Consider the following 24,996-nt stretch of genomic DNA (forward strand, 5'->3'; position numbering starts at 1 on the left):
TCAGAATGCTCAGTATTGCACAACATATAAATATTTACCGACAAGTTAAAGGAATGGGCCGGTGTCAAAAGCAGACAATGCACGGTTTAGGTTTTTACTGTCACTTGCCGGACTCCGTAGTGATGCATTATGCCATCTAAAACACACCTGAACTGTTGATAAGGCGCTTAATTAAAAAAAAGCTAGGTGGAAGGAAAGATAAGGGCAAAGTGTTTCTAGTTTATTAGTTACTATGGGCTATGAACATAGCTCACCGTTGGGTGGCGGTAAAGTTCCTCGCTATCTGGTAAATTGACAGAAGAAAAAGAAGTCCGCCAAACCCGAAGAAGAACTACTTCCGCTGTGTGTACATAGTAAATGGCGGTCGTGAACAGGGTGGACTGTAAACATTTCCACGGTTATAACTCTGTCTAATTATCTTCAAAACATGTTCTCGACTATGTCGGAAATGCAGGCTGGTTACAAGATGTTTATTTTCAACTTTCAGGTTGGTTCATGCACCGTGCTGACAGGAAATTTACTGCCAAAGAGGAGAAAACGAAATAAACGGTAAGGAGAGCAGTGTGATGTAATGTCAGCTCAGTCTGTGTTAGCATCATTAAACATGCCTGAGTGTTGTAGTTAGCCGTTTATCTGTACCAGTACTATGCTGTTTCTGTAAACAATTTAGTAACTTCAATAACAACGTCTTCAGTTGAACTAATGGAGAACGAAGATGAAGAAAAGGACGTGGAGTCTGAAGTGGCGGAGCTGCGTCTGAAAGTAGACTCGCTGAAGCAGGAGCTCAGAGAGTGCAGAGCCGAGCTGACGAAGCTGCAGAAGCAGCTGAAGCAGTCAGAAAGACTGCAGAGGAACACAGAGAGCTACAATGAAGACCTGAGGAAACAGGTCAGTCCATGCTTACACTCAGAGAAAGGGCTATCATTATACAGTACATGCGGTGTAACAGCTTAGTTTGTTCAAAGCTATCCACCACAGTATGGTTGTTAATCTATCTTCTCTCTCTGAAAACACTTTAAGGTATCTGTTTACACTGTGAAGCCATGTGGTGATGTTAATATAGGCATCTAAACATTCATTTGAATGGGTCTGTCGAAACTTTATTTTTTTCTGTTTTAAATAGTTCTAAAATGCTCTCCTGAATTCATTTTGAAATATTGTTTTAGGTTGATCAGCTGAGCGCAGAGATTCATGAGCGGAAGAAGAAAGATAAGGACAGAGTCAACAGTGAAACTCAGACAGAAGAATATGTATGGACAGAAACTGGTGTGTTACATTTCTGTGTACGTTAATTACATTGGGTGAAAGTGTCAGTTTGTCAAAAAGTGAGAAGTTTGTTCAAATATTCCCTTCCAGATTATTACAACTACTACTATGGAGGCTACTATCAGAACCCTGAGGCAGCAGACACTCAGGAAGGCCTGAACGCAGCAGCAGCAGAAGAAGTAGCAGCAGTAGTGGATGGAGCTGATGGCAGCGAGACAGCAGAGGTTTCAACACCAACTGCAGCAGTAGCAGCAGTAGTTGCTGATGAGTCAGGTCAACCTGACAGCAGTGTTACAGCCACAACAGAGGTCAGCTTTATTAGAAAATTAGTCATTAGTTAGTTATTTTGAAGAATCACTTGACAAAATGACAAATATTTGGTGTTTTTGCTTTTTGCTAGTTCATAGAATGAGATGAATTTATTTCTTTTCCAGGGAGGTGATGCAGGATCCATAGCTGATATGTTGAGGGCCACTGCCGAAGAGGCTATGACACAGACTGGGTTTGTGTTTGATGAGACCACAGGAATGTACTATGACCACAGCACAGGCTTCTACTACGACTCGGTGCGTCAACCGCTTTTGTGTATAATTTGACTGTCTAGCAAAATTAATTTCAGCAGTACTTTTTCATTTTGTCAGACATTATGTATCAGTTATTTGATCTTACATGTGTTTTTTTTCTTTTCCTCAGGCCAGTCAGTTGTACTATGATGCCAACACAGGCATTTACTACTACTACGACGCGGAGAGCGGACGATACCAGTTTCATTCCAGGATTGAGGTGTCTGCTGCACAGACTGGTGCAGAGCCTTGCTCAGACAAGAACACTACTGAAAAGAAAGGCAAGAAGTTCAAGAAAGGGGTCAAGAAAATGTCACACCAGGATGATAAGGTGCGTAACAACTAGATATCTTATTGATGCATGGCATGGATTAATTTTATTCATTGAGGCTGACAGCTTAGCTTTTGACTTTGTACTAGTTCCCCTTAAAAACCTTCTCGACTTTGGTGGTCTCAGTCTTCAAACACTTGCTTTTTGTATTATTTTAAGGGTAGCTCACTAAAAGACTATTTTATTTATACTCTGACCTAGGTGCAAGAAGTGACTAGCTCATTGGCTAAAATGAAGATTTCCTCTCACTGGAATACTGCTGCACACAGAGGTACACTTTTTATACCAACACACAAAGTGTTTACAAATATTTCTGGTTATTTTTAACCTGGGAATTAGTTAAATAACTGCTATTACAAAAAGTCCTTTTTACACATTCCAATAACAGAATAAATCACTTGTACAGTTTTAGTAAAGGCGTGTCATTCATACAAGCTACACCTAAGTGTGATAAGACCATTTACTCTCTGTTATCATTAATCAGAAGTCTCAAACCAGAAGAGAGGTTGTAAAACTTTTGCAAACTTTCCATAGAGTCATAATGTTTTGTTTTCCAAGTGAGGTAGAACTTTATCGAGCTTTATCGTTTCTTAAGAAACTGATCAAACCTCAAAACAATCAATAATTGTGACACAACTGGAAAAAAAACACAAGTGGAAGATAGCTCGGTGCAAACTAATATTTTGATGGCTGAGGAGAATTATGGTGAATAGTCTTTGAAGACTGAGACCATGTATAAGAACACTGTGCCAAAAGACGCGGGATCTGTAGTACAAAGCCAGCTGGCCTGCTGTCAGTGAACATCACCGGAGGTGGTAATCACACCATTGACTGTCTGATGGCAGGAGCTCATATCTGATGACAATAAGTTGGAGGAGGACGAAACTGACTGGGTCGAACATCAAACGACTAAGAGGACCACAGAATCACGAAAACTCAAGAAGAGGTCTTGTGGAGGAGAGGAGGAGAGCGACAAATCTTCGTCAAAGAGGAAGAAACAGAAAAATGGTTCACGCCACGATGATAAGAGAAGATCGAAGAAGAAAAGCAAGAAATCAAAATCAGCAAAGCGGAAGAAGAAAAAGAGCCCTGCTCGGAGCAATGACTCAGAGGAGAACAGCGAACCAGAAGAGGGTGAGATCACAGAGTCTGAGAGAGACGAGTGGGAATCTACTCCTTCGTTCTCATCGTCTTCTGGCTCCCCTTCCAGGGAAGACCCAGAATTGGAATCAGAGATGGAGACTCAGAGTCAGGAAGGTGAGAGGGGAAAAAAGCTGAATTTAGCACCTGCCCTGGACACATATACTCTTTGGGAAATTTGTTTTAGCTCATAGTAATGTTGTTGTTTTATTTTTTTTCCTAGCACTCTCTCTGAGGCTGTCCTGCCATGTCTTACTATTTTGAGGTGTCTTTTTCTTGCAGTCAAAGACATTTGGCCGCCCTGTGTACGGGTGACAGTGGTTAGGTCTCCAGTGCTACAGGTGGGCACTCTGTTCATCATCACAGCCGACTCTCCAGCCACCATTGGCAGGTTTGTGTCATTTTCTCTCTTGTCATGTGGCAGCATGAGTTCCAAAGATGTAAAACTGAGAGCATGCAGTTTTAGAATGGGGCATTGTTAGTGCTGAGGCTGCAATACTGAGCCACATGACTCTTTATGAAGACTACAAGTAGTGTCTTGCTTGGTGTGGATAATTGATCTACAGTATGTCATAATGGCTCAGAAAGCTTCTTTATGCCAACATCCCGTCCTTCTGTTGCAGAGAGAAAGATATGGATCATGCAATCAGAATACCAGAGATGGGAGTCAGCAAGGTGACCCTCTTCACTTGTATATTTCTCCAGGGATCAGAATCATTCATTTGTGTAGTGTGAGGTTTCTAACTGTAAACTGTGTTTGGTTTCAGTTCCATGCAGAGGTGTACTTTGACCAGGAGCAGCAGAGCTACATGCTGGTGGACCAGGGAAGCCAGAACGGGACAGTCATCAATGGCAACAGAATCTTACAGGTTAACATTTTATTTTAGTTTTCTGCCTCTAAATAAAACAAGAAAACTTCACATTAGCAACGGCGTTATCAATTAATATTTCTTCTGCAGCCAAAAGCCAAGTGTGAGCCACATGCACTGATGCACGGTGATGAGGTGAAGATGGGAGAGACGGTGCTCTCCTTCCATATCCACTCAGGCACCGATACCTGCGATGGATGTGAGCCTGGTCAGGTGATGGCTCACCTCAGCAAACACAGGAGAGAGGAGAACACTGGTGAGTGACGTCAAGGGGAGAAACACACAACGAGAACAGTGTGTTTGGTATAAATTCATGAAACGGCAGTGATATATTTAGCTTTACTCACTTTTTCTTTCCCCAAAGGCCCTGCTCTCACCAAAGAGGATAAAGAAGCACTAAGACAGAAGGAGTTGAAGCAGATGAAGGCCAAGTACGGCCTGCAGGTGGGTGTTATCAAGACAAGCAGCATACAGTTTTAGTTTAAACCCTCCTATTCTCTTTATACAGCCAGTCACCTCTGTGCTTTTCTGTAAACAGAGCAGCGAGTATGAGGAGACAAAAACCCTGAAGAACCCCAAATACAAGGACCGAGCAGAGTCTCGACGACAGACGGTGGGCAGCGAGGGCGTTTTCCAACGAGATGATGCGCCTGCTTCTGTTCATGAGTAAGCCTGTTGTCTTTGACTGTTGCTAAAGATTTGAAATAATGAATGCAAGTATTAATCTTATATTATGTTTTTGCTCTGAAAGGGAGATCAGTGAAGTCAATAAAGGACGGAAGATGTTGGAAAAGATGGGCTGGAAGAAAGGAGAGGGACTGGGCAAAGAGGGAACTGGAATGAAAGACCCGGTAAGACTGCTTTACAAGCTGCAGATGTCTAACTGGCAAATAGATGTACTCTGAGGAAATAAAATGACTCAATTGTCTTTCTCTCCCATTCCCTTTCCCGCAGATTGAGCTGAAAATCAGAAAGTCCCAGTCAGGTTTGGGGGCCGGTGCCGCCATGTCTCTAGACAGCATCTCTCTGACCCGATCAAAGTCACAGAAGAACTGGGAGAAAGCCAGGGAGAGATTTGCTGATTCGTGCCAGCCTGACATGCTGGCACACAAAACAACACAGAACAAATCACCCAAAGCCTGGGTCAGAGCAGAGGAGACTGAGACCGCAAACACACAAACAGACAGTCAACGTTAAGGATAAGTACAGGTGCATATATTTATTGTGGTTATTAAGAGCTGAATGTTATTTTTACTCCGTTTGTTCTGTAGTACGTTGGATGGAGACCCCCAGCAACAAATTATTTTCCCCTTGTTCTGAAGAGAATAGAATCTGATCATCAGTGTTAAATCTGACGCCTTATTTCAGTCTAATTGTAGTCGATGAGTTTAGCCTACAAAAACGGGAGACATTCTAGCATAGTTTTCGATCAAGAATTTAACATTTTTAATGTCATCTAAGCATTTTGAGCCCACAGCTGTTGCCATCTTTATGGCCACGGTCTCTTATTAATGGCAGTAAACGACAGATTTTGGGCAATGGAGAAAACTGTTTTGATAATCAGGAGATACAGTGTGGGATTCAACAGATGCATGAAGGTTGTTGAAAAAGACTTTGAATTAAAACATGTCCATTCATCTGTTTTTCACTGCATCATTTAGCTGCTAATCACTGATGAAAAATCTATTTCATCATAGTTCTTGTTCTTAAAAGTACATTTTTATTTAGTTTTGTCATGAAAAATAGGTTGTCAATGAATATTTTTCATCATACTTTTTGTTGATGAAATTAACCTGGCTCATCACAAGTATTACATCACCATGATTTTTATGTCCATTTATGCAACATTATCAATCAGTTGTCCAGTGTTGTGCATTAACGAACTTTATAAAAGTCACTTGCTGTGGTTGAAGAATGTTTCCTCCTTTCCTCCATAAGCGAGTAGTGTGGGATGTTTACAGTCCACAACACTGGAAGTAGAGGCACTGACAGATTCAGCTGAGTGTTTCACAGTCCAATGTGTCTGCGGTCCAACCTGCAGAGGGCAGATCCGCCACTGTGCCTCCCAGAACAAAAAGGGCATGGATCGCCTCAAGCAAATATTGACACAGGGAAGCTATATTTCTCACAATGAGATCATACTATTATGAGACAACCCCCATAAACCGATCATATTTAACCAGTCACAACTGCTCGCTGTAACGGTGTCCCAATTCTCCCCAACCCCCCTTTTTATAAATGTTGCACAATAAATTTTGAATATGTTCAGCATTCTTGGTTCTGTTCACTGCCGCTTAATGTTCGATCAGATCCTGTTTTATTGTCATTAGTGTGTTTGCTCAAAAGCCCATGGGCACGCACAGCCGCATACTTGTGTAAGGCCAGTGAGCAAACATACTTTACAGTCCATCTGTATGCACTCTTATCTGTGGATTCATTTTGAGGGTGTGTGAATATTTGCATGTGTGTGCAAGTGTACGCTTGAACAGAGGCCAGTCTCACACCAAATGGAAAATGAATGCAAATGTAGCAACAAGTTCATTATTATAGTTTATGTTGTAGTACAACTTTACAAATATTACCTTGTAATGTGGGAGAGATAAAAAGCCTAATTCGCAACAAATCAAGTATAAAGTTAACAAATGAAAGCTTAAATGGTGGTAGATTTTCAGTAATGCTCTGTAAAATCTGCATCTAACGGGTGAGCGATTTGACTCACATGATATTGTTGCTGTGACTCCTTGAAATGGCTCGGCTGCTGCCCTTCTTCTGACTTATATTGCCACCCATTTTGATCTTCCCTCTCTCCAGTCGATGGGTAGACACCGCCACCAGTACACAAGCGCGTATTTCCCTTAGCTGGTAGGCATACTCTCCCGACACAGTTCAGGAGATAGCAGCAGTGCTATGCTGCCACAGTTCTCCCTCTCTCTTGACAGGTAGGTCCTCTCGTCCCTCCCTTCTCAAAGTCTCCTCCCTCAACCTACTGTCAGTTGCTGCAAGTGTAAACATTCAGCAGCTGATACTTGTGGGTGTAATGAAATTGGGAGCTATTGGCTTGTGTCATGTGCACCCGGTCGTACCGGGTAGAAAGTCTCAGCCATAAAAAGATGTTGTGAGTCATGAGATAAAATGGGAATTCATTCATGTGCGAGGATGTGGCTCAGGGCTTTTCAGAGATCTGGCTTGACCAGTTCCTGAGACTGCGAGAGCATTCAGAGGAACACTGGCCCACTGTTCTTTCAAGTGCGTTCATAATGAAATTTTTTTCAGAGGTTATTATGCAAAACATGTGAAATTATTCTTAGTGCTTTGGGACAAAATCAGATGATTTGAGTTCTATTCATTGCCTGATGCGTGATAATGATAATATACCAGTAATTGAATCTCCTCTGTTGCAGTCCATGTTGAAGTGCTTTTTTGCAAATATTAAACACTGGAGTGTGGGGAGGTTGTGCAATCTGTGCATGTTAATCTTGCAGAGAGTACACTTTGACTTCTCTCACAGCAAGAAAATGTAACTATTCCTGAGATGACTGTTGAACTCTCTCAGGCAAGTAGCAACAAGTTCTCTTTAAATCTTAGTTCGAAGCTGAAACAGAATCTGGGTTATGTGACAGACAAGAAATAATTTTCATGTTCCTTGTGAGTGTTCAAGGTTCGCTTCCACCACATCTGTATTTTAGAATATGTTTTTAGGTAAAGCAAGGAACTCAATTAAATATTGCCATTTAACAAATTGGTTTATCTAAACAGAATTAGACACGCCACAGGTGTGGTAAGAGTTTTGAAAATTAGGACACAGTTTTTACACAATTGCTGAAACTTTCTATTGCAATCTCTGACTCTTAGAGAGGCCTTGTTTCATCCAGCTTTGAGCCAAACATACATCAAAGGTCAAGAAGCAAGAAAAGGTCATCCCCTCCTCCATACCACACATACATAAACCCAACCACAGAGACCTGTAAAAAAACAAGTCTTGTGTGCTGCATTTTTAAATAAGATCAGACAAAGTATTCATATCTGCAAATCATAAGTGTATGCTATGTCTTTACAGTGAAGTGTGCCAGTATTCAGATGAAGTTTAAGCCCTTGCTCCAAGTCTAGATAGGTGAGATGAGTCAGAAGTTACTGATGAAAGATGGGTGTTTTCTTGCCATAATTTACATTTCCCATGCAAGGTTTAACTTACATTTAGAGTATTATGTACTGTCATTCTTAAAATTAAATGCTTACGTTATATTCAATATGTTGTCAAACTAGTAATGTAGACTATAACATAAAGAAAAGACAGTTGATTTAAGTGTTTGCAAGTTTGCCCAGGTGTAAAAAAAGAGTATTAGGGATGGGCCCTGCAATTAGACTATTTTATCAATGAGCTTTTGTTGAGGCAAATAGATGTCGATTCAGTTCTGTTGTTATCTGGTAGAAGCCAATTAAAAAAAAAAAAAAAAGTTTATGGTGCTCCTGTTATTGTCCACCACCTAGATGGATGTATTTACTGCTGCAGGAATCTGTGATCCAGCATTTGTTATGGCAATCCTTCCCTCACTACAGGAACCAAAGAAAAAATATCTATATTTTTCCTGACTTTTCTCTAATTTTCTTTTTTTTCATGTAAAATACTATATAAAAAGCAAAAAAAGTGGCTTGTTGACCAATCCAAAATAAATAAAATTCAATTATATTGTATAATGTATTTAAATTACATTAACTACATGAAATTTTATATTAGATTTCTTAAAAATAAGTTGAATTGAATCAATTAAATGAATTATATTAATCAAATATATTGAATTGAATTAAATACATTTAACTGAGTTAAACTAAATCAATTAATTTAAGTTATTCAAAGTATATTAAATCAATCAATTATACTGAATTGAATTTAAAAAAATAATGTCATCAATTAAGCATTTTTATGTTAAATATTAATAAATATATGTTAGATATTAAATTGTTTCATGAACTGTAATGGAATTCAGCTCAGTTCAGTCACTTTATTGGTCCTACAGCTAGGACGCAATTTTTAGGAACTCCCCATGCTGGGAGCTTCTTATAGTCTTGGGATATTTTGTGAGTGCAACCCAGTCTCAAAAATTCCCCAGTGAAACAATCAGAGGAGGTAAACTCAACCAAATTCTTTGGTTGGTCCCGATTTGTCATCGAGTGAAGCCTGACATCAACTGGTAGACTTTGAACATTACCAGAGTCTGTGTAATGTGGTGTCAGAGCAACCATGTAGTGTAACAGTAAGAGCAACTCCTTCATCATCATCATCATTCATAGTTTCCCTACATGGGACAGGATGTTATTTGTTTTCATGGGGTTCCATTATGGTCAAGGGCTGGACTAGGCTGTGTGCTGTGAACATCGGTCAATGGAGCCTGTAATTTTGGAAAATATACCTCAGAAAGACGTTTCAGTGAGAAATACGTCATGATGGTTTCACTATTTTAAAGACTTGAATTGGAGTTGTATGCGCTTATAGCTCGTCTGGTGTGTTACATTGCTCACAGCTGACCACAGCTTGTTGTACTTTCAAAAGCCAGTGACAGTGTGTTTATCTGAGCGATTCAAACAGCTGTGTAGCAGAATAAGTCCTTGTGAGAAATGTTGTGTACACATAAACAACTCTGGGGTCATGTGATAACAGCCACAAAATGAAGACAAAAGCTCCACAGATAAATGGGAGATGCCCATGCATTACAGACAAGTAGATGGCAAAAACATATAGCATAGTATGAAAACAATCAGGATAAATCAGTTTATCACTGTATTAATTTCCCCATGAGCTAATGCCATGATGTCAGCTAGTCTTCCCAGGGGTCCAGGAAGAAATGATATTAGAAGTGAAGCTTGCCACAAGCATGTTTCTGGTTGTAAGGACTCAGTATGCTTCAGGCAAAAACTTTGATGCCTTTGTGTGCTTTAATATGCGGGATATAACCAGATATAGTACTCCACAGATTCCTCTGGGGTTACTCTTTCTAAAGGGCATTAATAATGTTTGTGAAGTCTCATTCAGTTACACTCGAGTTCTCTCTCTCTTTGATCCAGATAGAGGGAGAAACTCACTCTCCCTACCCAGACTCAAACACACTTTCATTTCAGTTTAGCCCAGACCGTGTCCGTCTGCCGTCATCTCTAACTCTGTTATCGCAATCTCAGTCTGTGCCTGTGATCCCATTGAGAGGCATGAGACCAGAAGCGACACAAGTTGAGAAGAGAAACAGTCCTGTGTTGACTCAACACTCCCCCGACACACACACACACACACACACACACACACACACACACACACACACACACACACACACACACACACACTTCACTTCCGGCTCAGTCAGCCCTCCTAGCCACGTCCGTCTAGACCTCTAAATCTGAGCCTTTACAAATTAGAACAGAACTCTCAGGCTGTAAACACAAGATTGTACTATTTTAAAACCTGATTGTGATGCTTGGATAGCAGTCAAACGAGATTCCAGCTCAGAGGAAACGCACTTGTCAGATCTGAATGTCCATGTGAGGAGAGGAGAGGACAGGAGAGGTCAGGAAGTGGGGATATAAATGCTTCTAAAAAGTTCACAGGTCATCCAACTCGATCTTTTTGGCTGAGAGGAAATGATCCTCATTCCAACCACATTCCAATGGAAATTTTTCACTTAATGAAGCATGCTCTTTCAAAATCATCCTTTGTATGTTAACAAGAAGGAAATTAGATTACCCTGTTTGGAAAAAGAAATCTCTTGCAAAGCTATTGTTTATGTAAAAATAAAGCATATTATGTAATCCTGCTAAAGCCGTCATAAGGCTTCTGTTTGTGTATCTGAGGGGGAAATGACCCTTCCCATGTATGTCATGTCAAGAATCTTTGTATAAATACCACATCCAGAGCAGAATTCTCCTCCTTCAGACTGAATGGAAATTCCAACAAAACTACAGCTTCCTCCTGGCAAGTGACTTAGTCACAGCCACTGTTGAATGTCTTCCACCCATTGGCCTTTCCTGCTCAGAGCCCCAAGCCTCTGGGTGTGTCTCCCCGTGACCTCATCTTCCCAGAAAAACCTCTAGAAACCTCAGCAGTACAATCACTCACATGATGCAGCCTCTGTGAGAGTGGTCCACAACAACAAACCGGTCAGTTCGTAGGGAAATGTCTGTCTTTGCTTATTATATCAACAGTGCTTGATGGTAGTGCCTGTACCCCCAGTCTGTTCATTCAACCGGAGTGTGTGTGCGTGTGTGTGCAGACTACAGCATCCTGTTTATGCAGCCTGGTCACTCTGCCTGCTTTGAGAACTTGTAATATTTGGCTCAGTCTCAAACACGAACAAGCCCTCAAACTTTCAGTATTAACCTCATTGTTCTTGCCAAACCCCCCACCCATTCAAATCTTTGTGACTAATTCTAATTCTCAAAAATAAAAAAAATCTCATGTGGGCAAACTTTCAGTAACTTGCCTTACCTACTGTAAGTCTTCACAAAAGCAGCTTTAATGAAGAGAACTGCTTTACTGCTCCGAACATCACACCCACCACAAACTGCTGGGTCAACTAGTGAGGGGAATTATAGATTCATGAAAAGAGGCTTTGTGTTCATGCAAAAGACAATAGCTCCCGCATGGCAGCAGGACTTTTAAACCAGACACAGCACATTCAATGAGTCATCTGACACACTGCTCAAAAGTCAGCAGATCAATACTAGAAAACTAATGCGGTCTACTGAAGCAAGCATGCTGCACAGTCTACTCAAGGCAGATAATGGCATGAGTAACGGTGCACCTGACCGGCAAGACGGCTGTCTCACTCTCAGAGTTTCACACATTCAGAGTGTAAGTCATACCTTGGCAAGTTGCTGTGACTGGTCCGCTGCGACGTCCTTCGCAGTGGATGTAAAAAGTCGGTGGTCAGTGACAGTGATCCTTGAGGGAGTCAGCTTTCAGACTGCTGTTAGAGTTGCCGCTCTCTGAGTGAAAATACTTGTTCCCTCTGCGTGGCGGAGCTTAGCCCATGTGGCTGGATGGGAAGTGGGAAATGAACTTTCTGGGCAAAGGGCCAAGAACAGAGTGGGTTTTAAAGACACAGCAGTTTCAGTGCTATATGAGGCTTAGTCACACTTTACACTGTGTAAGTTACAAGTAAAGACATTTTAACTGCTGTATTTATCAATTCCAAACATATTGCTGTGTTTACTTGTGAAAGACAACAGAAATTCTTTTCAGTATATCCACTGTTACTATGCGTAACTGTGTTACTTTACACAAATGATTAGTGGCTGACAATTAGTGGCTGACATTACATTAACTATATTACTTATACCTTTTGCATAACAAACGCCAACAGAGCTTCTCTCTTCCAGTTGTGGAATAACATTTACTCAATACATTTACTCAAATAATGTACTTAAGTACAATTGTGAGGTATGTGCACTTCATTAGAATATTTCCATTTTCTACTTTATACCTCCACTCCACTATACCATTGTAGTTTTTTACCCCTCTACAGTTATTTCACAACTGGTTACCATGCAATAGAATATATATGTTAATCCTAAATTAGCAAAGAGTACTTTTACTTTTGGTGCTTTAAGTCTCTTTTGATGGAAATACTTCTGCAATTTTACTCAAGTCAAATTTTAAATGCAGGATTTTTCCTTGTAACAGAGTATTTCTACTCTGTGATACTTCATCTTTTATTGTTGTAAAAGATCTGAGTACTTTCTCCAAAAGGAAAAAATCTGATTTCGGTATCTAATCAAAATCCCTCAGAAAATGAGATTTAAATGTTCAGTATAAATCTAATGTAAAAGGAAACATCTGTTCAGTTGTTCTGCTTTTGGAGAGCCTTTTTAAAGAAAAAACACTGAGCTGGGCATCATCATTTCACAGTTTTGTCAATTAAAGTGATGATGATCACACAATAACTCATCAAAGAATTATCATAACAGAAGCAGTCATGAATTGTAAATCAGTTATCTGGTGTCTCCCTCTAGTGTTTTTTCCTGAGAAGGCAACTGCAGCAACTACACATCACACACTATAGAGATACAACAGTCAAACATAAACCAGTCACATTCAAGACCACAAGTGACCAAGATCACATTTCTATACTAGACTTCTAGACTTTAATGTATGCTTTCAGGCTGTGTGTTTCTAGCAATCCAGAAGCAATAAAAGAGCCAACATCAACAACAGCCTGCTGAAATTAAAGCTGCAATACATGTACGTATTGTGGCCAAACAAGTTTCTTAATCTCTGGAGAACTGGAATGTTGAGAACATGTACAGCACACTTCACTGCAACATGCACTTATAGGCCCATGTCATGAAAAATTATTATATCTAGATTTTGATTTATCCAGTACCAAAGCAATACTTAATTCAATTAAGCTCAGGTACTATTTCACATCTAAAGAATAGGGTATACAATGCCAAACTATCAAACTGTGTCACTGCACAGTCACTTCCTCACCAAGCTGTATTTACTTTCAGGAAATACATGAAATCACCTCTTAGGCCCCAGGGACAAGAAATCTGATAGCTAATGACTTTGTACCATAGACTCATCACACACTCTTTATCAGACAACCCAGCAGCGAGCATCATCACCCGGAGGCACTGCAGCTGTCACAGCCACTGGGCTAAGTCAACCCTCCACTAAAGAGCTGTGGTTTCTGTCTCAATATGTGATGAGATCACTGTCATTTTCTCCTCTGCTGCTTCCCTGTCACTATAGATTAACAGACTGGACTTGATCACTTATGCATCCTCTCCTAAGCCCCTTTCATTCACACTGTAGCCTGGCAACAGGCCACTGGGTAATATGCAGAGGATAATAGACACAGCTTGATTTCACCATTCCTGGATAAATAATGAGATGATATTAAGGGCTTAGTAAACATCAAAATGGTATTTATTCTACAGTATATGTCATATCTGACATATGGGAAGTTGCACACAGTATGGGTAATAGAATATGATAGATAGATAGATAGATAGATAGATAGATAGATAGATAGATGACTTTATTCATCCCCGAAGGAAAATTCGGTTGTCACAGTAGTCCGTATGTGAATGCAACAAAAATACAAAAACAGTACATATAAATATAGAATATAGTAATAGAATATAGCCAACATAGTCACTGTAGTGCAGTGAACAGATAAGAACAAGTAACTATTCATCCAGTAAATAGATTGGATTTCTGCCTCTTAAAGGCCCTGAGCAGTTTCACTTATTTCACAGGAGAGATTTTTTGACTTTCTCTTCTCAGTGTTCTGAAATAGGAAGGACTCAGTTAGAAAAAGATGATGTCACCATTAATCTCTGCACTAATTAGCATTTAGCAGAATTTGAATCAGAATCTGGAGACATTTAGCAGGTTGTCTACATTTAGCAGGTTGTCTGATCACCCAACCAAATCTGATAAAACCAGATTCAGTTCTGTTGTAGGAGAGGATGTGTGCTTGACCACTGAAATCTTATATATCCAAATGATGTTTTAAAAAAAAAAAAAAACTTGTAAAAAAAAAAATGTATATATTTAGTCATCAATATCTACTGTTATAGAGATACTTTAAAGATTTGAAGTCAAGTTCTCAGATGCTTAACTGAACCCCAAACCCACACACCTCAAATAACTTTTTTTTTTTAACAGATTATTCAAACAAAGAATGTATTAAAAGTTAACACAGCTAATTGGAGTACTTAAAAAGTCCGCCGAAAAAGATACAAGTTCTACGTCTCATCTCTGTATCCCTCCGCTCTCTCTCTCTCTCTCTCTCTCTCTCTCTCTCTCTCTCTCTCTCTCTGTATCTGTATCTGTGTAGCTTCAGAGGCAGCTAGGCGGAGCAGAGTTACCGCTGTTGGCTTGCATGTGGCGTGTTGACTATGTCCATTTGGGAGGAGCGCAGAGAGGCGGAGAAACGAAATTAACAGATTAAAACCAACGTTTGAACGTTTGGCTCGGGTTGACAGTAGTGTGAGAAAACGTAAATTACCGAAGAAGCCTGGATGACAAAACTAACTTTGAATCAGTCTTTTTGTCGAACACGAGAAAGGCTAGACGCTGAACCCACCTGCTGCGCGAAGGTAAGGCTAAGGAGCTAACTAACGAGCGGCTAGCGTTAGCATGTGCGCTAGCCGCAGATGTTAGCATGTGCGCTAGCAGCAAGTGTTAGCATTAGTCTTCTCTTTTAATTGGTTCTTTTGACTCTATTTACATTTTCATTCGTTTTTTATCGCGTGGGTAAGAGTGTGTTTGCGTTTCCATGACTGAGGCGTCCCTGATATGAGTTGTGGACCCCAACGTGGACGGATGAAAACACAACAAGCTCTTGACTGACGTTTAAATCCCTGTTGTAATTGTTTACAGTCACTTTACCCTTATTTTGCAGCTCTTTGTAATTTTGTGTTCCATCCTGGTCATTTTAATTCAGTTTATAGCGTGTCATGTCGTTGTCATCGTTTTGTGTCTCGTTCTGTGGTCATTTTGTATTATATTGCGTCTGTACCTGGCTGCTTTACACCTGGATGTCAGCGTTAGTAACCGCAAATCTGAGGTGCTACCACGGCCACGCGACGAAAACTCAAGATTTTTGATACTTTTTTTTAATCACAAAGCCCTTAACTGTTTGGTGACTAAGCCTGAAGTGATTAAATCTCTAGGAGGAGTTCGTTCAAATACAAAGTCACCAAATAGCGAAAAACGAGTAACATTTGTGTATTAAGGTAAAAATGGCTGACTTCCTGTTGGTTTGAGATTATGATATTGGGAGACTGATTTGTACATCAGGGGTCTCGTTTATAACCGCTGCGTATGCACAAAGTGGGACCTAAAAGAGGCCTATGCAACTTTCCACACAAGGGTTGTGATCTATAAAAACGAACTTGACGGGAGAATGTGCGCACCTGGTTGAAAACTCTGGCTGCCGTCCAATAGTCAAAATAATCTCCTTTCCTAACCACTTATGCTTGACCTTGATGGACAATGTCATGAGGTCAAAGATGCAAAAGAGAACTGATAAGGAATTAGGAAAAGAGAAACGCTGTAGAGAATTCTACTGAGCTGCTAGGCTTTTTTAAAACCAACTTTAAAATATGTGGAAGACATGTACAGTGACAAATTGAGTGCTGTAGGCCACAATTCAGGGTTTCCTGTCCAACATTAATAATATAATAACACTGAAACAAATTTTTAAGTTGAGAAACTTCAGAGTAACTTAAATTAAAACAGAAATGTATGGTTTCTTGTTATAGGTGCTTTTACCTTTTTCATACATTTGTTAAGTAGAGAAAATTAATCTTTTAGAGGTTGGAAGGATTTTTAGTTAAGTTTTGGATGTTTGTGGATCTGCCGCAGTGTAAACTCAGATGGTGCATTGTTTTAAATGCTATAGCTACAAGGAATTATGGGATGGCATTCTCTCCTTTTGTAAAGGAAAGTCCAGTGTATCCTATGCTAAAGGAGATAAGATAGGAAGCACTGAAGCCCCTTTCCTTAACATTTAGAGAATTGGACCGTCTCTTATCATGGCTGACACTGAGATGCTTCCGGATCATGTCACTCAGTTAGGAACCTTCCTAAGCAAAATGGACTATTAGACTGCAGCCTCTGACCCATGCATACGCACATTTTGGAGATGGGAATGTGGTAGCATAGATGTGAAAGTGGAGCCAGATTGTGTAAAGATGCTTTTCACACATTTAATTTAACATAATATAAAACATAAATTATAGATCCACCTTATCATAAACATTCAGACCAGCAGTGATATTTATACTTGCACTTGAATGGAGCCACACATAAAAAAAAACTATGTTCACCTATCAAACTTTCATTTTCAAATGATATGGTGATGATAATACTGACTGATGTGATGATTTTGGCAAGGTGTGAAGCAATCAGTCTGACTGCTGTAAACATACTATTGTGGTGACGCTCATGTGTAATGCTGCATGATGGATTCACTGGCACTGCTGGAGGTCTGTGAATGAAGAATTAGGAGGGAACGCAAATTCAGGGACCACCAAGATTTCCTGGCCTGTGGGAATGATAGAATTGTTCAGTGCCTGTTTCCACTGACGTGAACTCAGGTTTGCCTTTATCCCCATCTGTAGCTTGAGACTCCACTGCTGTGACCAGCAAGTGATATGTCCTCTCTGACCTCCACCTCACCCACAACAACCTTGACTTCGGAAGCAAAAAAAAATTCTTCTTTTACCTCCTCTCAGTAACTGTCGTGATTCACAGAGAAACACCATTGATTAGTGGCTTATTTATATGCATTAACATTCATGAGGTGCCTTGCACTGACCATTTATGGTTAAATGTGGGTGTGTAGAGGGCGGGACATGAGGCTGATCGTCGTAGGCACATTTCTAGGTGAACAGTGATTTATAAAGAGAATATTGCCTGCAGGATTGCATAAACATGGTTTTATAAATTGTTACATACGCCATTTTCAGCTTTTGAGCGTTCGTACACTTTTAGTGTGGATCCTACACACCCCTGGGCATATTATATAAGTTAGCCCAAATTTTGTTCACCTATGACAAACAAAAAAGTAATATGTAATGGTAAAAATAATTAATATTAGAGGTAACGGTAAAAGTAATGTGTAATACAAAAGCAATGCAGAATTAACAGTAATCCAAAATAGAAGTAAAAATGTCATGTTATAGTAAGACATCAAAATATATTATGGTATGTGGTGACAAAATGTCATAGTATAGTAAGGCGTAAAAATGTTTTGTTAAATGTTCCCTTTCAGCTGTAATGTTGAATATTTCTCTGTGTTTTCATGGTTAAACTGTTGATGAGGAATAGGTAGTAGTGTATTGATAATTTTCCTTTGCATGTTTCTCTTTGATTTCTTCCAGGTGTCACCACCTCGTCCATGATCGCCAAGACGTCATTCCTTGATCGCAGAGACATGGTCCATGATCGGAGAGACATTGTTGAGGACGAGGGAGACATCGTCTATGATCAGAGACGTTGTCCACGATCGCAGAGACCTTGTCAAAGATGAGAGAGGCGTTGTCCTTAATCAGAGACATTGTCCCATGCTTCGTAGAGACCTTGCGATAGAATCGGCGGAGACGGGGGTCACCGATTTGACGGCATTGCCCGCGATCATGGAGACATTGTTGATGATCACAGAGACACCGTCTATGATCTCAGAGACATCGTCCACGACCGTAAACACATTGTCCATGATCACAGAGACTTTGTCCATAATCTCAGAGACATTGTCCACAATCACAGAGACGTAGTCACAATCACAAAGACGTCATCCACGATCACAGAGAGTCTTCGTACAATGAAGAAGTTCTTTGAGACCACGACTGAGGCCTCCAGGTAATTCACAAACAGCTTTACATCAACTGTCCAACACAGCGCACTGACATTGTTTATGTTCAGTGTTCAGTATATCAGAAAAGTGTAATAATAGAGGTAATCTGCAATATTAGCATAATGTACAGTAAGACATCAAATTTCAGATGATGATGTTGTTAAGGATCAGTAAAAATAGGACTGAAAAATATCTTAACTTCAGTTTGATTGTATATGATCAGAAATTCTTAATCTTGTGTATGTGCTAGACATACTAGACTACACCGTACAAAACAATATCAGTTCTACAAATAAAATATTGCATTGAGTTGTTTGTAAGTGTGTTAATTTTAACTGTTGTTCAGAGAGTAATTTTAATATCTTCACAGTGTGTAACAACAAATTGTTTATGTTCATTATTCAGTATATCTGTAATGCAGTAATCTGCAATATAAAAATAATGTATATGTAATCTGTATAGAAGTAATGTAAACGTAATCAGCAATATCAGAAGTAAGATGGTATATTAAGGCATAAAATATTTTGTTAAATGTAGTGGTTCAGCTGTAATGTTGAATATTTCTCTGTGTTTTCATGGTTAAACTGTTGATAAGGAATAGGTAGTTGTGTATTGATCATTTTTCTTTGTATGCTTCTCTTTGATTTCTTCCAGGTGTCACCACTTTGTCCACGACATCGTCCACGATCGCAGAGACTTCGTCGATGATCGGAGAGACATTGTTGAGGATGAGGGAGACATCGTCCATGATCAGAGACATCGCCCATGATCGCAGAGACCTTGTCAAAGATGAGAGAGACGTTGTCCATGATCAGAGACATTGTCCCATGCTTCGTAGAGACCTTGCGATAGAATCGGCGGAGACGGGGGTCACCGATTTGACGGCATTGCCCGCGATCATGGAGACATTGCCGATGATCACAGAGACACCGTCTATGATCTCAGAGGCATCGTCCACGACCATAAAGACATTGTTCATGATCACAGAGACTTTGTCCATAATCTCAGAGACATTGTCCGCGATCGCAGAGACGTAGTCCACGTTCACAAAGACATTGTCCACGATCACAGAGAGTCTTCGTACAATAAAGAAGTTTTTTGAGAACTGGGACTGAGGCCTCCAGGTAATTCACAAACAGCTTTATATCAACTGTCCAACACAGAGCACTGACATTAAATTGTTTATGTTCAGTATTCAGTATATCAAAAAGTGTTAGAATGGATGTAATCTGCAATATAAAAGTAATGTATAAGTAATCTGTATTAATAGAAGTAATGTAAAAGTTATCAGCAATATCAGAAGTAAGATGGTATTTTAAGGCATAACATGTTTTGTTAAATGTAGTGGTTCAGCTGTAATGTTGAATATTTCTCTGTGTTTTCATGGTTAAACTGTTGATAAGGAATAGGTAGTAGTGTATTGATCATTTTCCTTTGTATGCTTCTCTTTGATTTCTTCCAGGTGTCACCACTTTGTCCACGACATCATCCACAATCGCAAAGACTTTGTCCATGATTGGAGAGACATTGTTGAGGATGAGGGAGACATCGTCCACGATCAAAGACATTGTTTGTGATTGCAGAGACCTTGTCAAAGATGAGAGAGACGTTGTCCGTGATCAGAGACCTTGTCCCATGCTTCGTAGAGACCTTGCGATAGAATCGGCGGAGACGGGGGTCACCGATTTGACGGCATTGCCCGCGATCATGGAGACATTGTCGATGATCACAGAGACACCGTCTGTGATCTCAGAGATATCGTCCATGATCACCAAGACATTGTCCATGATCACAGAGACTTTGTCCATAATCTCAGAGACATTGTCCGCAATCACAGAGCACAGAGTCTTTGTACAGTGAAGAAGTTCCTTGTGACCAGTACAGAGGCCTTCAGGTGATTCGCAAACAGCTTCATGAACTGTCCAACACAGAGCACTGACTTTGTTTATGTTCAGTGTACAGTATATCAGAAAAGTGTAATAATAGAAGTAATCTGCAATATTAAAATAATCCATAAGTAATCAAACTAATGTAAAAGTAATCAGTAATATCAGAAGTAAGATGTACTAGTCAAAGTAATCTGTTAATGGATGTAGTTTGCAACAGTAAACTTTATCTGTAAATTTAGAATATGTATTTAGAAAAGTAATATGTAATGGGAAAAGTAATCTGATATTAGAGGTCACAGTAAAAGTAATCTGTAATATAAGAGCAGTGCAGAAGTAATAGTAATCCAAAATAGAAGTAAAAATGTCACAGTATAGTAAAATATCAAAAATGTCATAGTATAGTAAGGTATTAAATGTCATATGTTATTGTTGTTGTTAAGGATCAGTCAAAATGGGACTGAAAAACGTCTTAACTTCGGTTTGATTGTACATAATCAGAAATTCTTAATCTTGTGTATGTGCTAGACATACTAGACTACACCGTACAAAACAATATCAATTCTACAAATAAAATATTGGATTGAGTTGTTCATAAGTGTGTTAATTTTAACTGTTGGTCAGAGAGCAATTTTAATGATATCCTCACAGTGTGTAACAACCAGTCCTACACTTTTTTACTTAAAATTTTCACATAACCTTCTGTTAAGACCTTTGTACATTTGGTTGTTATTCATTAAACGAAAACAGCACAAAACAGACATTTTAAATACGTGTTACTAAGAAGAAGGTTGAACTTTGAAATAGTCATTCTCTATGTGACTGTCTGTGGTGGAAGAAATACTCAGACTACTGAAGTATAATAAACAACACAAGTTAAAATCCTGCATTCAAAATATTACTGAACAGCTAGTGTTTATTATTGTTGTGTAGTTCACAGTAACATACACGACTGCTTCAGTGATTAGTTGGTGGACACAAAATTAATAATTATTTCACCTTTTCCCAAATATTTGTTGTTGGTTGTTCAGGAGGTGATGACAGCCAACTGTTCATTTTCTGAAACAACCCTCTAATGTTTGTCAAATCTTATATAATATTTTTCTGTGTTTTCATGGTTAGTGTTGATGAGGAATAGGTAGTAGTGTGTTGATCATTTTCCTTTATATGTTTCTCTTTGATTTCCTCCAGGTGTCACCACTTCGTCTACCACATACTCCACGATCGCCAAGACGTCGTCCATGATCGGAGAGACATTGTTGAGGATGAGGGAGACATCGTCCACGATCAGAGACATTGTCTGTGATTGCAGAGACTTTGTCAAAGATGAGAGAGACGTTGTCCATGATCAGAGACATTGTCCCATGCTTCGTAGAGACCTTGCGATAGAATCGGCGGAGACGGGGGTCACCGATTTGACGGCATTGCCCGCGATCAGGGAAATTGTTGATGATCACAGAGACATCGTCTAGGATCTCAGAGACATCGTCCATGATCACAAAGACATTGTCCATGATCACAGAGACTTTGTCCATAATCTCAGAGACATTGTCCGCGATCGCAGAGACGTAGTCCACAATCACAGAGTGTCTTCGTACAATGAAGAAGTTCTTTGAGACCAGGACAAAGGCCTCCAGGTAATTCACACACACACACACACACAGCTTTACATCAACTGTCCAACAGAAAGCACTGAAATTGTTTATGTTCAGTGTTCAGTATATCAGAAAAGTGTAATAATAAAAGTAATCTGCAATATTACATAATGTACAGTAAGACATCAAATTTCAGATGTTGTTGTTAAGGATCAGTAAAAATAGGACTGAAAAATATCTTAACTTCAGTTAGATTGTATATGATCAGAAATTCTTAATCTTGTGTATGTGCTAGACATACTAGATTACACTGTACAAAACAATATCAGTTCTACAAATAAAATATTGCATTGAGTTGTTCCTAGTGTGTTGTTCAGAGAGTAATTTTAATATCTTCACAGTGTGTAACAACAAATTGTTTTATGTTCATTATTCAGTATATCTGTAATGCAGTAATCTGCAATATAAAAATAATGTATATGTAATCTGTATAGAAGTAATGTAAACGTAATCAGCAATATCAGAAGTAAGATGGTATATTAAGGCATAAAATATTTTGTTAAATGTAGTGGTTCAGCTGTAATGTTGAATATTTCTCTGTGTTTTCATGGTTTAAACTGTTGATAAGGAATAGGTAGTTGTGTATTGATCATTTTTCTTTGTATGCTTCTCTTTGATTTCTTCCAGGTGTCACCACTTTGTCCACGACATCGTCCACGATCGCAGAGACTTCGTCGATGATCGGAGAGACATTGTTGAGGATGAGGGAGACATCGTCCATGATCAGAGACATCGCCCATGATCACAGAGACTTTGTCAAAGATGAGAGAGACGTTGTCCATGATCAGAGACATTGTCCCATGCTTCGTAGAGACCTTGCGATAGAATCGGCGGAGACGGGGGTCACCGATTTGACGGCATTGCCCGCGATCAGGGAAATTGTTGATGATCACAGAGACATCGTCTAGGATCTCAGAGACATCGTCCATGATCACAAAGACATTGTCCATGATCACAGAGACTTTGTCCATAATCTCAGAGACATTGTCCGCGATCGCAGAGACGTAGTCCACAATCACAGAGTGTCTTCGTACAATGAAGAAGTTCTTTGAGACCAGGACAAAGGCCTCCAGGTAATTCACACACACACACACACACAGCTTTACATCAACTGTCCAACAGAAAGCACTGAAATTGTTTATGTTCAGTGTTCAGTATATCAGAAAAGTGTAATAATAAAAGTAATCTGCAATATTACATAATGTACAGTAAGACATCAAATTTCAGATGTTGTTGTTAAGGATCAGTAAAAATAGGACTGAAAAATATCTTAACTTCAGTTAGATTGTATATGATCAGAAATTCTTAATCTTGTGTATGTGCTAGACATACTAGATTACACTGTACAAAACAATATCAGTTCTACAAATAAAATATTGCATTGAGTTGTTCCTAGTGTGTTGTTCAGAGAGTAATTTTAATATCTTCACAGTGTGTAACAACCAGTCTTACACTTTTTTACTTATTTCACATAAAATGCTGCTAAGACTTCTGTAAATTTGGTTGTTAAAGGGAAACAACACAAAGACATTTTAAATGTGTCAAGAAGAAGATTGAAATTTGAAATAATGATTCTGTATGCGACCGTTTGTGGTGGAAGAAATACTCTTTTTACTGAAGAATAATAATAAAACAACACAAGTTAAAATCCTGCATTCAAAAATGTACTTAACAGTATAGTATGGCGTCAAAAATGGTCAGAAAATGTCATAGTACAGTAAAGCGTCAAAAAATGTCATAGTATAGTAAGGAGTGAAAAATGGTCCAAAAATGTAGCATAGAAATGCATAAAAAGTTAAAAAAAAAGTTTTTAAATAACTGTTGGTTGTTAATACCATTGTAAATGTGGTTGCTATTCATTAAACGAAAATGACACAAAACTAAGACATTTTCAATATCTTTTAATAAGAAGGTGAAATAATGATTCAGTATGTGACCATCTGTGGTGAAAGAAATACTCAGACTTTTTACTGAAGTACAATAAACAACACAAGTTACAATCCTGAATCCAAAAATGTACTTAAATGATAGTGTTTATTATTATTGTGCAGTTAACAGTAACATACATGATTACTTCAGTAATTAGTAGATAGACACACACTTAACAGTCATTTGACTTTTTTCCCAAATATTTGATGTTGGTGGTTCTTCAGGAGGGGCAGTCAGGTCATCTGTTGATTTTCTGAAACAGCCCTTTAATGTTTGTTAAATATATATCTGTGTTTTCATGATTAAACTGTTGATGAGGAATAGGTAGTAGTGTATTGATCATTTTCCTTTGTATGTTTCTCTTTGATTTCCTCCAGGTGTCACCACTTCATCCACCACGTAGTCCACTATCGCAGACCGTCTTAAAGAAGTTCTTTGAGACCAAGACAAAAGTCTCCAGGTAATTCACGAACAGTTTAACATCAACTGTCCAACACAGAGCCACTGACCTTCAATTGTTTATGTTCAGCTTTCAGTAAATTAGAAAAGGGTAATAATAAAAGTAATCTGGAATATAAAAATAATGTTTAAGTGAACTGTATTAAAAGAAGTAATGTAAAAGTAATTAGCAATGTCAGAAGTAAGATGTAATGGACAAAGTAATCTGTTACTAGGTGTAATTTGGAACCGTAAAAGTTATCTGTAAATTTAGAATTAATACATATTAAGTATTATGTAATGGTAAAAGTAATGTAATATTAGAGATAACAGTAAAACTAATCTGTGATATAATAGCATTACAGAAGAAAGAGTAATCCAAAATGGAAGTAAAAATGTTGCCACAATATATAAAAGGATTAAAACCATCAAGAATTGTCATAGTATAGTTATGTCATGGTATAGTAAAGTCTCAAAAATGGTCAAAAAAGGTCATAGTATACTATGGCGTCAAAATACACGAAAAAATGTCATAGTATAGTATGGCGTCAAAAATGGTCAAAAA

At 38.9% G+C, this 24,996-nt stretch overlaps 2 protein-coding genes across 7 annotated transcripts in view; one reads left to right on the forward strand and one right to left on the reverse strand.

Annotated features, from left to right (window-relative positions):
* Positions 1–12,179, reverse strand: part of LOC108899637 (transforming acidic coiled-coil-containing protein 1) — a 29,032-nt gene extending 16,853 nt beyond the window's left edge. Inside the window, exon 1 of one of the 2 annotated variants that reach the window (XM_051074757.1) lies at positions 12,015–12,179. Coding sequence is in view for 1 of the 2 variants with exons in the window: in XM_018700181.2 (XP_018555697.1) it covers positions 6,889–6,959 (71 nt within the window). In the remaining variant the exon portion in view is untranslated. Of the gene's footprint in view, positions 1–6,888; positions 8,579–12,014 lie in introns of those variants that run through there. The other variant, XM_018700181.2, reaches the window with a different exon arrangement.
* The window catches only part of aggf1 (angiogenic factor with G patch and FHA domains 1), a 26,979-nt gene continuing 2,290 nt past the window's right edge, over positions 308–24,996 (forward strand). The window contains exons 1-19 of one of the 5 annotated variants that reach the window (XR_007814349.1): positions 308–397; positions 488–549; positions 695–888; positions 1,167–1,266; positions 1,357–1,574; positions 1,701–1,832; positions 1,960–2,160; positions 3,006–3,417; positions 3,583–3,691; positions 3,924–3,975; positions 4,068–4,169; positions 4,260–4,425; positions 4,534–4,613; positions 4,708–4,835; positions 4,921–5,020; positions 5,124–5,378; positions 18,051–18,528; positions 22,692–23,137; positions 24,371–24,453. Coding sequence is in view for 3 of the 5 variants with exons in the window: in XM_018700185.2 (XP_018555701.1) it covers positions 703–888; positions 1,167–1,266; positions 1,357–1,574; positions 1,701–1,832; positions 1,960–2,160; positions 3,006–3,417; positions 3,583–3,691; positions 3,924–3,975; positions 4,068–4,169; positions 4,260–4,425; positions 4,534–4,613; positions 4,708–4,835; positions 4,921–5,020; positions 5,124–5,366 (2,229 nt within the window). In the remaining 2 variants the exon portion in view is untranslated. Of the gene's footprint in view, positions 398–487; positions 550–670; positions 889–1,166; positions 1,267–1,356; positions 1,575–1,700; positions 1,833–1,959; positions 2,161–2,361; positions 2,432–3,005; positions 3,418–3,582; positions 3,692–3,923; positions 3,976–4,067; positions 4,170–4,259; positions 4,426–4,533; positions 4,614–4,707; positions 4,836–4,920; positions 5,021–5,123; positions 6,441–18,050; positions 18,529–19,177; positions 19,499–22,691; positions 23,138–24,370; positions 24,454–24,996 lie in introns of those variants that run through there. The other 4 variants (XR_007814348.1, XM_018700185.2, XM_018700186.2 and 1 more) reach the window with 4 other exon arrangements.

Source organism: Lates calcarifer, linkage group LG12, assembly GCF_001640805.2.
Source record: "Lates calcarifer isolate ASB-BC8 linkage group LG12, TLL_Latcal_v3, whole genome shotgun sequence".
Lineage (NCBI taxonomy): Eukaryota > Metazoa > Chordata > Actinopteri > Centropomidae > Lates > Lates calcarifer.